The sequence below is a fragment of the Sceloporus occidentalis genome, unplaced genomic scaffold, assembly GCF_023333645.1.
Source record: "Sceloporus occidentalis isolate IW3139 unplaced genomic scaffold, rSceOcc1.0.p SCAF_3, whole genome shotgun sequence".
Taxonomy (NCBI): domain Eukaryota; kingdom Metazoa; phylum Chordata; class Lepidosauria; order Squamata; family Phrynosomatidae; genus Sceloporus; species Sceloporus occidentalis.
In genome coordinates this window covers 124,673,313-124,686,972 of record NW_028316983.1, presented here as the reverse complement: position 1 = coordinate 124,686,972, position 13,660 = coordinate 124,673,313, and the positions used below count along the sequence as shown (strand labels likewise).

The 13,660-nt window shown below is 44.6% G+C and overlaps 1 protein-coding gene across 1 annotated transcript in view; it reads left to right on the top strand.

Moving 5' to 3' along the window:
• ADCY10 (adenylate cyclase 10) overlaps positions 1-13,660 on the top strand; it is a 141,811-nt gene that overhangs the window by 115,588 nt on the left and 12,563 nt on the right. The window contains exons 28-31 of the mRNA XM_089518331.1: positions 1,254-1,350; positions 5,780-5,895; positions 10,866-10,983; positions 13,163-13,358. Of these exons, the coding sequence (XP_089374457.1) occupies positions 1,254-1,350; positions 5,780-5,895; positions 10,866-10,983; positions 13,163-13,358 (527 nt within the window). The remainder of the gene's footprint in view (positions 1-1,253; positions 1,351-5,779; positions 5,896-10,865; positions 10,984-13,162; positions 13,359-13,660) is intronic.

Genomic DNA, 13,660 nt, shown 5'->3' with positions numbered 1-13,660 from the left:
TCAATGCTAGGGAATCCTGGGAATTGTAGTTAATTGTGGCACCAGAGCTCTCTGACAGAAAAGGATGAATGTCTCACAAAACTACAGTTTCCAGAACTCCCTAGCATTGAGCCGGTGTCATGGACTGCCCTGGGCCTGACTTAGAGGCACACTCAGATGACTCAAACTCTGAAGACATGGAGGAGACTGAGACAGGGGCAGATCTGGGGCTTCCCTGATCAACAGTCCCAGAGCAGGCTCAGGAGGGTGCAGAGGGAGAAACAGACTCTATGGGCTGTAGGTGCTAGGACCTGTGGAGTGAAGACAGGTCAAGGAGTCTTTGAGGTGTTCTTCCAGGCTAGAAGCAAAGAGGAGAACTAATATGTTTCAGCTGAGAGATGCAGTGGCCTTTTAAAAGATCTCCAGCTGCAGAGATTCTTTGAGCTGACAACTAGTTTTGCAGCCTTGTTCTTCCTGTGTTCCTTGCTCTTACTTAATTCATGACTCTGGTTATCTGACCCCTGGACTTACCTTGTGACTATGCTCTTGCCTCTGCCCTGTGCTGTGACTGACTGACTAGTATTGTGTGATCTTTGGGCTGAACTCTGGACTATTCCTTTGTGCAATCCCCTGCTGTGCTGCCCTCAGTAGAGGTAAGCAGGACAGCCAGGGCAGTTAAAGCGGTCACAAACTTCTAACAACAGGGAGACAAAATGGAACCTTGAAAACAAAATCGAGACTGCAAAACAAAATAGAGTCTGCAAGTAAGGTGTGTTTGCAGGCAGTAAGAGGATGTGTTCTAAAAACAGAAAGTTACCACAAATATGTAAAGTCTAGAGAGTCTCAACATGCAAGAGTTGCTATACCCAACAGCTTTAGAACTCACTATAATATTGCAAGATGCCTGAAGGTGCTATATTTCTTACACACCAGCTTCCCTGGCTGCCCACATTTCCTGAGGTGAAAAGTCCTGTGGAAGGAGCCTTCTCCTGGACTTTAACTGACATGAGAAGCTGGAGAGGTTCCTGTTAAACAGAGAGGAGTATGTAGTAAAAGACAGGAAATTTACATGCTTCTGGACTCCTCAGTAAGCAAAAAAATTGAAATTCACCAATACAAATTTCTCTGAAATTATCTCATTTGATTTTTTTTCCTGAAAAAGATTTTTTTTCTGTCCAGTTGAATGAAAACAGTTTAAAATGTGGAATAAATTTTGGTACAGAAATAATTGTAATCAAGCAAAAGACAATTGTATGCATTTTTTTTATTTGTAGGTTCTCGAGCCCATGAATTATGTGAGCAGTTGAAGAAACCTAAGCTTGACTGTATTGTTCTTTTAGACCTTTTTAGTGCTCTTTTTCTCAGCACCAGGTATATCTTTCTCTTTTTAACAAAAACAGTGGTTTTTACCTTTCTATTTTATATGTGGTTTTTACCTTTCTATTTTCTATGTGGAGAATGCTTTCCACATCAACTCTTTCTGTCCCTGCTATGGAATACTCTATACTGTACCATGTTCAGTAGCTGTTGTAAGATGTCCAGGTAGCTGGAAAGGCTCATGTGGGCAGCTGGGAGCATCTCACATCTCATAGGCCCCATTCACACTAGTGTTTTTGTGACGAGTAGATCCAGAGAGATTCAATGATGCAATACCCAATCAAAGTTCCCAATATGTTTACCCCAATCGAATCTCTCTGTAGCAATTTAACCCTGATGAAGTTCACATTACATTTGTATCAATTTAAAATGGAGTTGCCATTTCACTTATCCTCAGGGTTTTTTTACACTGTCAATCAAATGATGTGCATTTACGTCACACTGTTTGGTCAAACACTCTCCCGCCCCCATCAGCCTCAGAGGACGGCAATGGCAATCCCCTCAGAACAAACCTTAGCAAGAAACCCTGGAATAAGTTAGCCATGGAGAGAGTCACCCTCTCTCAGCCATATAATAATATAATCTCTCAGCATATGTGTGTGAGAGCTTTAGTTTGCAACAACTTGGGAGAAGAGTCTGTTGTGGTTTTATTTCTTGGAAAAGAGGAAAAAAATAACTCTAAACCCACAGCCTCACTGATAGTTTTTTTTTTAAAAAAATGTCAAGCAAATCATATGCACTTTTGTCATACTGATGACGTGAGTATTTAAAGGTGCAGTCTACTGTGACCATGCAATCTCAAATATGTGCATATGCTGTCAAGTTTTTTAAATATATACACCTTCTAATGATGTGCCCAGGAAAACCCTCTCCCTGGCTTTGGTGAGCTCTGAGCTGGCAATCAGACCTCAGTGCAGATAAGGGGACTGATGGGCAGAAAAGAAAAAAAGCCGGGCTGCTCTTTAAAGAGACCACTTTACAAAGCGCAGGGAATTTGAATCCACTGCATTTCTGGAGTTGCTTTTTTTCACTCCCACAACTGATGATGATGATGATGATGATAATAGGATTTATTTATATACCGCCCAATCACTGGGAATCCGAGCGGTTTACAACAGAGGGGATAATAGACGGTTCCCTGCCCTCAGGCTTACAATCTAAAAGACATGACACAAAAGGAGAAGGGAATGGTGAGGGGGGAGGGGATCAGGTCCAGCATTCTTCTCTCCCTCTGAGGCCTGGACCAAGGCTGATGGACTGGAGGGAGGGCTCTTCTTCTTCCAGGCAGGCCTGGTGGAGCTAGCCTGCCTCTCTCTCCCTCAAGATGGAGGATGAACTGAGTGCCGAGAGGGAAAAACAATGGTGCTTGGCTGGCAGGGAGAGAGCAAAGGGGAGGCATGATCTGTCCCCTGCACATTAACCCCTCCCTCCTCGATGCCCCAAATGGGATCGGAAGCAAGATCTCATTGGCAGCATCTTGATAAAACCCAGTGTTTTGTAAAAGAAGCAGGGAAAAACTGGTTAACGGGGATTTGTGCCAGCCCCTCTTGAGTTCCAGGAAAGCCAGCACAAGTGTGAATGACCGACCCCCTTTTAAACCAGTTTGCAAGCTGGTGTATAACGTAGTGTGAACGGCCCCATAGTTTCTCTACATGAAGGGAGAACTCATCCTGAAAAATATTTCCCCTTGGCTTTGCATCGCAGTGTTGAGGAGCAAAATTTAAAGAAAATTTGTCCACCCCAACTATTACTATTCATTCAGAATATTATAGATGCTGTTTTTTTTAATAAAACAATTCTTAAATTGACTTACAAATATAATAGATTACACATATACAGATACATTTCTCCAAGCAAACACACATTCCAATACTCTGCTCTGGATTAAAAAATGACAACAATCAAAATCAGACAAATATACACACAAAGTGTCCTTTTTGCTCCACCTGCTCTTGTGTCTTTGCCTTTTTCCAACTCTCAGCCTCTTCCTAGTTCTTGCAGGGCAGTAGCGGAGATGCACAGTGCTTCAGAACAAGAAGACAACAATAATACAGGAAGAAAAGTTAGTGAACATGAGGTGGGCGGGAGGAGAGAATACGGAAATCTGATTGGGCATCAGGCCTTCCCACACACTTGACAGCTCTTTTGTCGACTTCTAAGGCAAGGGCATTCCATAACTGGGGTGCCACAGCAGAGAAGGCTGTCTCACATTGTCCTCCCAAAGGGTATAGCTTTGACTGGTGAGACAGAGAGGAGGACCCCTCCAAGAGATCTCAAATCTCAGACAGGTGTAGATAGGGAGAGGTGTTCCTTCAAGTACAGAGATCCTAAGCACCTTACCAGCACCTTGAATTGACATCAGAAGCATGTTGGTAGCCAGAGCAATTCCTTCAAAACCAGTGCCTGATAGTCTGAATGGTCTGTACAAAAGACAAGGCAGGGCTGTTGATGACAGGAAATCTTGGAAGCCTCTCATTCGTAGAGTTGTTGAATGCATCTTGATGCCATAGTGATAACAAACTTGCCACTCATTGCTCCCTGTCCCTGGACTCATCTCATGCCTCTGCCATCCTCCCCTCTTTTTGCATTCTGCTGCTGTATCTCCTACCCTCTTCCCTCCTTTTCCCTCCTACTCTTCCCTCTCACTTACTTTCTCACCACATCTTGTGCAATACACTCTTCCTTTGATTCTTGCAATCTACCACTCATGCTGCTTATGCTCTCATATCTCCTAGTCCCTTCCTCTCTCCCCTCTCATGCCTTGTGGTGTCCACTCATTTGCTTCTTGTGTGGCACTGCTCACACCACTCACTTTCCCCTCCCTCCCGCACCTCACATTACACACTCGTAGTGTGACCATCTCTGGCTACTTGCACTCCACTGCTCATATCACTCATTTTCTCACCTCTCCTACTCTTTCATTCACCACACCCTACTGCCAACAACAACAGCCAGCAACAACACAGATGTCTCTCTTGTGCTTCCAGATGGGGGCTCCTAGCCCTAACACTTAAAAGGCATTATAGGTTTCTTTTTGTACTTTTTCTCCCCAACACATTTTTTTCAGACAAAAAAATAGAAGTAGTAGTGAGAAAATGAAGAAGAGTGATAAATGCACAATGACATAAACAGTCTCTGAAGAGAGAGCAGGTGAGCTGTGTTTTGGGGCTCATCCTTGACTCCTTGACTGTGGTTTCATTAAGGCTTGTGTGGGGACATATGTTTGTTTTTGGCTGCCTGCTATCCCTGAGCGCTCCCTAAGGAGGTGGGGCTTCTTGCTAAGTCACTGACTTGCTTGAAGGCAGAGCTAGAATCAATTAGATCTATCTAACTGCTTTAGTTTTTGAAAATCTGTTTCTCAGAAACACCAGTGTGCCTTGTAATCTGCAGTTGTCTCAGTAAGGGTTATTACAAGGTGAAAGAGGTAAACCAATAACTAGACAGATGGATGTAGAAGGATCTTTCATTGTCTGCTACAATGTGAGTGTGCAATGGTGCTGTACAGAGTGCCAAAAAAAGGCGTGGGGGAAGCGCCTCTTCTTGCTGCGCAGCAGCGCTACAACAACCAAATTGTGCGATGCTGCTGTGCAGCAAGAAAGAAGCACATTGAAGTGGCTCCTTTTTGCAGTGCAGTTGCACCACCGCAAAACACAAGAGACGGCGCAATGGTGTTGCAGCTGCGCAGCGCTGTTTGGATGCTGCGCTGCTGTGACGTCATAGCTGTGCACCCTGTGTGGATGGTGCTGCGCAGCTACGATGTCCTCATCATGTGCTAGGGTTGTAGGGCAAGTACACGTCTGTCCAGGGCCAATGTTTCTTTTCTTGTCAGCAAATTCTCACTGACTACTCTTGCACCAAGTACAAACTGGTGGTTGTCTTGTAAGAGAAAATCAGTGTACTGCAGTTGCATATTGAAACTGTTCAGTGCATCAGTGTTCAGCATGGTCAAGAGAAGATGGAGGAGTGACATGATCATATTATCTAAATACCTCAAGGACTGCCAAAAAGAGAAGGCGGTAGGCTTATTTTCTGCTGCTATTTCTATCCCAGAGGATAGAAATAGGTGTAATGCATCCCCTGCATCCCCCTGTGATACCACTGTTCTAAAGGATGATAAAGGAAATATATTTTAAGTTACAGAAGAATGTATTTTAATTGAACATTACAAGGAAGTTCTTGACTGTGAGAGCAGTTCAGCAATGGAACCAATTGCCTAGAGTAGGTAGGGTATCCTCTGAATGTCTTGGAAAGCTGGACAGCTTACTTCCTGGGGATGCTCTAGCTGGAAATCATACAGTGGGCAGGGTATTGGACCTGATAGCCCATAAGGCCTCTTCCAATTCAATGATTCTGCAATTTTATGATTTTATGATTTAGTATTGAGATAGCAGAGTAAAGCCTTTGTCTGTTTGCTTTTCTTTAGATATGAGGATGCTGTGCAAGTGTTGAGCTGGCTGGAGGAGCTTTCCATTCAAGATGACAATATCATTGGGCAGGCATACTTTATTTCTGGCTGCCTGAATCTTATTCTTTATGCGGGTAAGTCCTGAGTGGTTTTCATCGTGAGTTTGGCATGAGTTTCAAATAAGTATGTGTTTTACATACACATAGATGCTCCATGCAAAATAGTAAAAATAATAAAAAGGATAGGAAGGTCCATGAATTGAAAAAAAATGGTATCACAGTACACAGCTGGATGGGAATTGGTTGAAGATAAAGAATTCAGTGCTTTCCCAGAGAAAACATATTTTCAGGCTGGAAATATGAGTATAGTATGACAACTTTAGTCCTTAGTGTTTTAGGTCTGGGTGCAAACCAAACAAATGACCAATATCTAAAGAGAGCTATCTCACTTTTAAACCACTCTTATTCTTGAAGACAGCAGAATTAGTCTAGATTTGACCGTGCATCTGCAAATATAAGTGTTTTACAATATATTTCAAAGCAGTGGTGTTCCCACACCTGGTGTGGGGGGTGTCATCTGATGTGGTGGTGAGGCTTCTGGGGGAGTGGGTTTTCCAGGGGCGGCACTTCTGGGAACACTCTCTCCCTCCCTGTGACGGCCCATCCTTTTCCTGATGCGGAAAAGGATGGGATGGTGCATGGGGGCCAGAGTGCACATGGGGTGGGGGTGGGGCAGAGCGCATACACAGGAGATAGAGCAATGCGCAAGTGCAAGAGATGGTGCAGCGTACGAGGGATGGAATGGTGTGTGCACACAGGGACAGAGTGTTGCGTGTGCAGGGAATGGAGCAGTGCATGCATGTAGGGATAGAGTGGCAGACACGGGGGACAGAGTGTCATGTGTGGGGGCAAAGAAGCGTGCAGGGGGGAGAGCAGTGTGCATGAGGGACAGAGCATGGGGGATGGTGTGAGGGGGTTGACCGGGTGTCATCTCCCCATTATAGGGTGTCATCCAGTGCAGGCTGCATCCCCTGTAATAACACACTGTTCCAAAGGATGATAAAGGAAATATATTTGTTTTTTAAATGACAGTTCATATTAATTGAGACAAAAAGTGTGTTTACACTGTCTGATTAAACTGGGGCCAGTCCAGAGTATTATGCCCGACTGGCCCCAGATTGACCACGACCACATGCACATGTGCACGGCCACATGCACTGAGCCAGTGTGGCATCACATCATTGTGCACACCATATATCTGGGCCAACATCACATCAGTCCTGCTGGCCCAGCCCCCCTGATGCCACAACCACTGCTTCCTCATGGGCAGGAGCTCCCTGTGACAGCATGCATGGCATGCTCTCATTTCTGCTGAGGTCAGAATAGGATGCCCGACCATGTGATCAACAAAGAGAGGGTATCTCTCAGGGGCACCTCATTCTGAGCTCAGCAGAAGTGAGCGCATGTTGGGCAGACTCACAAGAAGTTCCTGGCCATGAGGAAATGGTGGTCTTTGCAGTTTTCAGAGCTGCCACCACTGGTTTCCCATAGGTGCTTCTGCTGAGGATGGAATGGGGTGCCCATGCAGCCAATGAGGAAGAGCAAATTCCTCCTTGTTGATCATGAGTCTGGGGACCTGTTTATGTCCTCAGCAGAAGTGGCAGCATGCTAGGCTGGATTTACATGTAGCTTCTGCCCACAATGAAATGAAGTAGTGGCTCAGAAAACAGAAATGTGCTGCTCATTGTAGGAAAAGAAGATGGCATGGCTTTTAGCATGTGGACAACAGATTGGGCTGAACTGGATCCAATCCAGTGTTACTATAGTCCGTTACAGACGGGCCTAAAAGTGTGCGCTCCACGCATGCTAGGGTTAGAAACGGGCATCCTTTCTGGACGCCCCCAACCCTAGGACACGTGGAGTGTGCACAAAATGGTGGCGGCCATTCCACACGGCCGCTGCCATTACGACGTCACAACCGCACCGCCTCCAAATGAGGCGGCGGGACGTGACATCCTTGTGCCGCGCGAGGGCGCTTAGAGTGCCCTTTACGCGGCGTAAGAAGGAGCTCCAAAACGGAGCTCCTTCTGGAGTTTGCGTTGCTGGCGTAGCCTTCAGACGGCTGCATCAGTGGTGCAGAGGAGAAAGGGGCCAAGCGGCCCCTTTCTCCTCCTCCCCGCTGCCGCGGGGTGTCCTTGGGGCTTGAAGCCCCAAGGACACCCCTTTCCAGGCTGCAGGGAAGCGGCCTTTTGCCGCTTCCCCACGGCCTGGAAAGCAGCGGCTCGGGGCCTCGGAGGCTGCCGGTCTGGCAGCTGAGGCCCCGATACAGTGGGGAAAGGGGCGGGTGCAGGCCGCCCCAAATGGGCTGTCTGTAACCCGCCTACAAGATCTAGTCCTCTGCATTCCTCCTCTGTGCCCATATCAAATTGATATCAAGAAGGGATGTTTAGAGCACATAGCTGCAGAGGTACCCAGTGCAAAAATTGTCTTGCCATATAAGGGGATCCGGGCAGCTCAGCAAGGGGGAGATCCAGAACACATAGCCAGGATAAATAATCAAGATCAGAATCTGCATAATTCCTGCACTGATTGGAGTGATGGTGGGCAATAGACCTTGTGTTTGCACATGAACAGAAATCCAAGTAGAATCCCCTCCAGGAATGATGCTTCTTTGTCCAAGGACATTTGCACTGATTGTCCAGGCAGTGTCAACTTCCTTGCTCATTCTTCCCTCCTATAAATCTATTCACATTCCCAAACCTGCCCTGAGAAATGTTTTGCCCTATAAATATGTCTGCCCAGGCACCCCCAATTCAGTCTTGTGTGTGGTCAGACAGGCACTCTGTCTGCAACTCGCCTGACTCCTCAGCATAAACTGGCTACACCAGAATTCTAAGGCAGCTACTAAGCCATTTTCTACACCATCGTGTCCCTTCAATCAGAGCTACACATCTGCAATCAGTACAGTATTATCCTCTGTGACCCCTTTAAGTCACTATCTGCTACCACCTCTTATATAATTAATTCTTGGAAGTGTGCATGAGTGAGTATCATAAATAAAATTACTTTTGGACTTCCACTCTGGAGTTCTGTTTCTCAGAACTGGTATGCACAAGTAAAGTGGGGATCTAGTTGCCTGAGCCCTCTCCGCTGCTGTCATTTGAGCTAATAAAATTCCCCTATTTAAATATAAACTGTGGGTGCCGTCTTACAACTCCTGCTTTTGGGGTAACAAGATTGGTGGAGAAACGTGTGCAAGCCTTATACCAGTGATGGTGAACCTTTTAGCGGCCAAGTGCCCAAACTGCAACCCAAAACCCACTTATTTATTGCAAATAATAATAATAATATTCAAAGTGCCATGTCCCTTTGGCTTTTTAGTAACAAACTCTGTGCTGGGACGACGGCACATGTGCCCACAGAGAGGGCTCTGAGTGCCACCTCTGGCACAGGTGCCATAGGTTCGCCATCACTGCCATATACCCTGGAAGTGCTAAAGTGCATGTTGGTGTATCTGGAGGTGCAGAAAAAGGAAAAGAAATCTAGATTGTGACCCAAAGTGTGTATATGAGTTATTGAGAGCTCTGTGGCTTAAGATACAAGGGCTAACTATCAAGGGTTGAGTCTGCTCCCTTTCTTTATTTGGTTTGTGACTTGTAGCTGCACCTCTATGGACTCCAACCATGCCCTAAGAACTGAATGTGGGTGAGCCCCACACCTGGATTACCTGTTCCAAAAGGCTATTGTGGGTTGGGAAACCAGAGTGATAGGGACCTGTTAGAATCCAGCCACTCCCCCCCCCTCTCTCTCTCTCTCTCACACACACACACACACACACAGTTAGGAAAACTATAAATCCCCCATTACACAGAGACCTTTCTCCATGTTACCACTCCCTGTAGCTTGTTACGGCTGCACTCCTGACTTTGTTCAAGGGCATATTGGCAAATCTGTGCCTGTTGTCTCATGGGAACTGACCAGAGACAGAAGTAACTTGTCAAGGGTGGATTTAGAGAAGAACAAATGCATGCCTATTTACAAGTTTTACATTGTGGTGCTCAAACGATCACCACCCCCGCCCCCCGAAAGGACCTCAGTGATCTTCCCTGTGCCCTGGTCCTTCTACCACCCAGTGTTATTGAGGATTGAGTCTGGAAGTGGGATTCACAGAAGATCTTTTGTTTTGTTTTGCAAGACTCACCTGGTAGAATGTCTTGTTCTGTGTAGCCATGAAGCTTGCCTGCTATAAGGGAACACTGGCAAATAGAGGTTGTTCTTTGTTGGGTAGAAAGTAGTGACAGGAATAATGCAAGTAGGAAAGTAAGAAAAGTGGCTTCTCAAGCAGTTTAAGAATCCATGGTAGATGGGGTGCTTCGAAAATCAGGACCTATTCGAAACTCTCAGGAATGCATACACTGACCAGACCACCAAAACCCTGGAAAGCCTTGGAGAAAGAAAAGGAAAGAAAGAGCTTCCCTCTCTTTCCTCTCGCTGTTGCCCTGTAACTGGCTCAGCTGGGCTAGTTGCAGAGCAGCAAGGAGGGGATGGAGGGGAGGGGGAGTCCATGTGCACATACAGGCCTTGCCCTTGTGAATGATCAAAACCGTGAATTCCAAGCTGTAAATGCAGACTGTACTATCAAAAATTCCTTGTGCAAATATTTACCCATTTCCCCTCAATCCTTGTAAATAAATCCACTGCCTTTAATCTTTTTTGGAGTTCATTTGTTCAAATTTTGTTGAAATATAATAATAATAATAATAATAATAATAATAATAATAATAATAATTTTATTTATGTTTTCCCGCCTCTCCCAGTGGATCAAAGCGGGGTTACAAATTAAAATAAGAGACAATAAACAGCAGATGGAACCAGTGGCATCACTAGGTTTGGTGTTACCCAGTGTAGGCCACTGGCTGGAATATATGGTCCTTGGATAAAGATTCACAGTATGTATGTATGAGGAACGGAAAAGTGTGAGTGGTGCCATCTGAATGCTTTGTCAGTGCTCACTCACACCACAGTCTCTTCTGTGGAATTACTGGAGTTGAAGCTATTGCCAGGGATGCCATGTTTACCTTTTTTCCCCCTTTTTTCTTTTGCAGGCTTTGCATTTAGGCCTTTTCAGCACTGTATCGACTTTGTCCTCACTAACGAAACTAACTGCATTCTTATGTCTCAAAACAACATTATGCTTGGACTGTATTCTTCTTTGGCAATTTGGTAAATTTAGCATTTGATTTTTTTCATCTCACTCCTAGGACCACAAGAGCAGTAAAACATGGTAGCTCGCATTACTGCTTTGGCCAAGAATACTATATTTGGTGGGGGGGGGCGGGGCAGGGAGGGGAGAGACAGTGCTGCTAGAACAGTCACACACTTCATATCAGTAGGTGTACTGATGTTGTCAAAGTTATGGTATGCCATATAATTTGAGTTGATCTGATGTATCTCATTGCATTTTATAATCTCAGATGATAGGGATGAGAAGGCATATACTGACATAGAGCAGAGGACTGGCTGGACAAAGTAGAGAATAGGGAAATCAGGTAGTGGTGGCAGTGGCAGCCAGGGTTTCAACTCCATGATGGCTATCACAGCATATCTGCATGCATGAAAAACCAGTTTTAGAGGTTTCTGTGCTGATGTCAAGATTGGTTGTGCTTTGCTGAATGGATTACTTAGAACAATAAATGTAGGTTTTATCTTTTATTATACTATCATCATCCAGTGTACCTACTTCTGTTTATCACTCACAGTACTTGCCTTCTACACTCTGATAGGTTAAATAGCAATAGCACTTTTTCACAGTTTTCTAACAGGACCTCCATATCAATGGCCTTATTAGAGAGGTAACAGTGAATAATATACCTGCTGAAGTGGGATGAGTCCTTTTGCCAATTAAGATTTCAAGAGATTATTGTTTTTCAATACATCTAATTAATACAGCTACCCTACCAGAGTACGGTAGCTGTGCCAATCAATGAGCAAGTTACACATTACTTCTCATACCACAAGATCTTGTGTAACCAAATTAAATTAAATGTTGTTTTAGGAACATATAAAACAGGAAGGAAATTTGTGTTAAATAAAAAGAAATCTGATAAGAATTTGAATGAGATTTCCAGTGCCTGTCTCTGTATGCACCACCACACTGTAATGAAAACATAGAATCACAGAATCATAGAGTTGGGAGAGACCACAAGGGCTATCAAGTTCAACCCCCTACCATGCAGGAATACACAATTAAAGTACTCCCAACAGATGGCCAGAAAGTATGGATATGTAAATGGGGGAAATGGGGCCCTTCTCTTGCACATGTATTTGGCCCAATGATGATGATGATGATGATGATGATTTATTACTAGCCCGCCCAATCATGAAGAATCCGGGCGGGTTACAACAGTAAAATACATCAAATTACAATAGAGTTTTTTAAAAATCAAGCCCTAGACCTACCCCCCCCCATTCCCAGTACTAAAACAGAATTAAACAGTAATAGTATAAAAACATTAAAACCATTAAAGACATTAAACAAAAAAAAATAGGCAGAAAGATAGGCGGTGAAAAATAGACAGATGAGGGGACAAATATCTCTATATCTGGGGAGGGTAACTAAGTTGGAAAGGCCTGCCAGAAGAGATCCGTCGAGTGCTTTCTTAAAAGCTGTCAGAGTGGGAATGTGACGGATCTCCTCTGGCAGGTCGTTCCATAGGTTTGGAGCAGTAATAGAAAAGGCTCTCTGGGAAACTGATGTTAGCCTAGATTTTTTTTGGCTGTAATAGATTTCTTCCAGAGGACCTTAGTGTGCGGGATGGACAATAGGGAAGAAAGTGTTTCCTCAAGTACTCTGGGCCCAAACCATGTAGGGCTTTAAAGGTAATCACCAACACCTTGTACTTTGCCCGGAAACTAATAGGCAGCCAGTGCAGGGACTTCAAGACTGGTGTTATATGGTCATTCCTAGAAGTTCCCGTAATCAATCTGGCTGCCATATTTTGTACCAACTGAGGTTTCCGAACTTGGCACAAGGGTAGCCCCATGTAGAGTGCATTGCAGAAGTCCAGTCGAGAGGTTACCAGTGCATGTACTACTGTTTCCAGGTCCCTCAGCTCCAAGAAGGGGCACAGTTGGCGTATCAGATGAAGCTGATAACAGGCGCTCCTGACTGTCACATCCACCTGAGCTGTCAGTTGGAGCGACGAGTCAAGGAGCACCCCCAAACTGTGTATTTGTACCTCTGCGTATTTGTACCAATGTATTTGTACTTCTGGAAATGTCACAGCATTTGAGGCCCCAGAGTTCTTCTGTGGTGAAAACAAGCGTTTACTTTTTTTTTTAGAATAGAAAGAATTGAATCTCTTCCTGTTTAACCTATGACTGACAAAAGTCTATCATACAGGTTTGCTAGGCTTCATCTTTGGGATGAATTTATCCAGCCATTTGAACAGGCAAGAAGGCTAGTGAGAAGAACAAGTGCTTCCCTCTATGCTAATCATGGATTCTGCAAGTTTGTAGAGTGTGAAGCTCTGCTACTGAGAAAATACATTGAAGAAAAGCCTGATAAGGCTCGTGAGATGCGCAACAGGATAGTAAAGGTGAGGGGTTTGGAGGTCAAGCTCAGGAAGATATATTTATTTGTTTACTTTAGAAATTATTAAGCCACATCTTTACACACCCCACAGAGGATTCGGGGGCTGTTTATATAAAAACAAAATATTTGGCATAGTTAAAACATAATACATAAGTTTAATACACTTGATAGACAGAAGTCACAAAGCATATATTGTCTCTGCTTTACAGACTAGATGTGGAATAAAGTCAGTTGAAACTGGCATGGTTCCTCACTGTTTTCCCTTAAGATTGAGGAATTTGGGGTTTTTTTGGGGGGGGGTTGTTT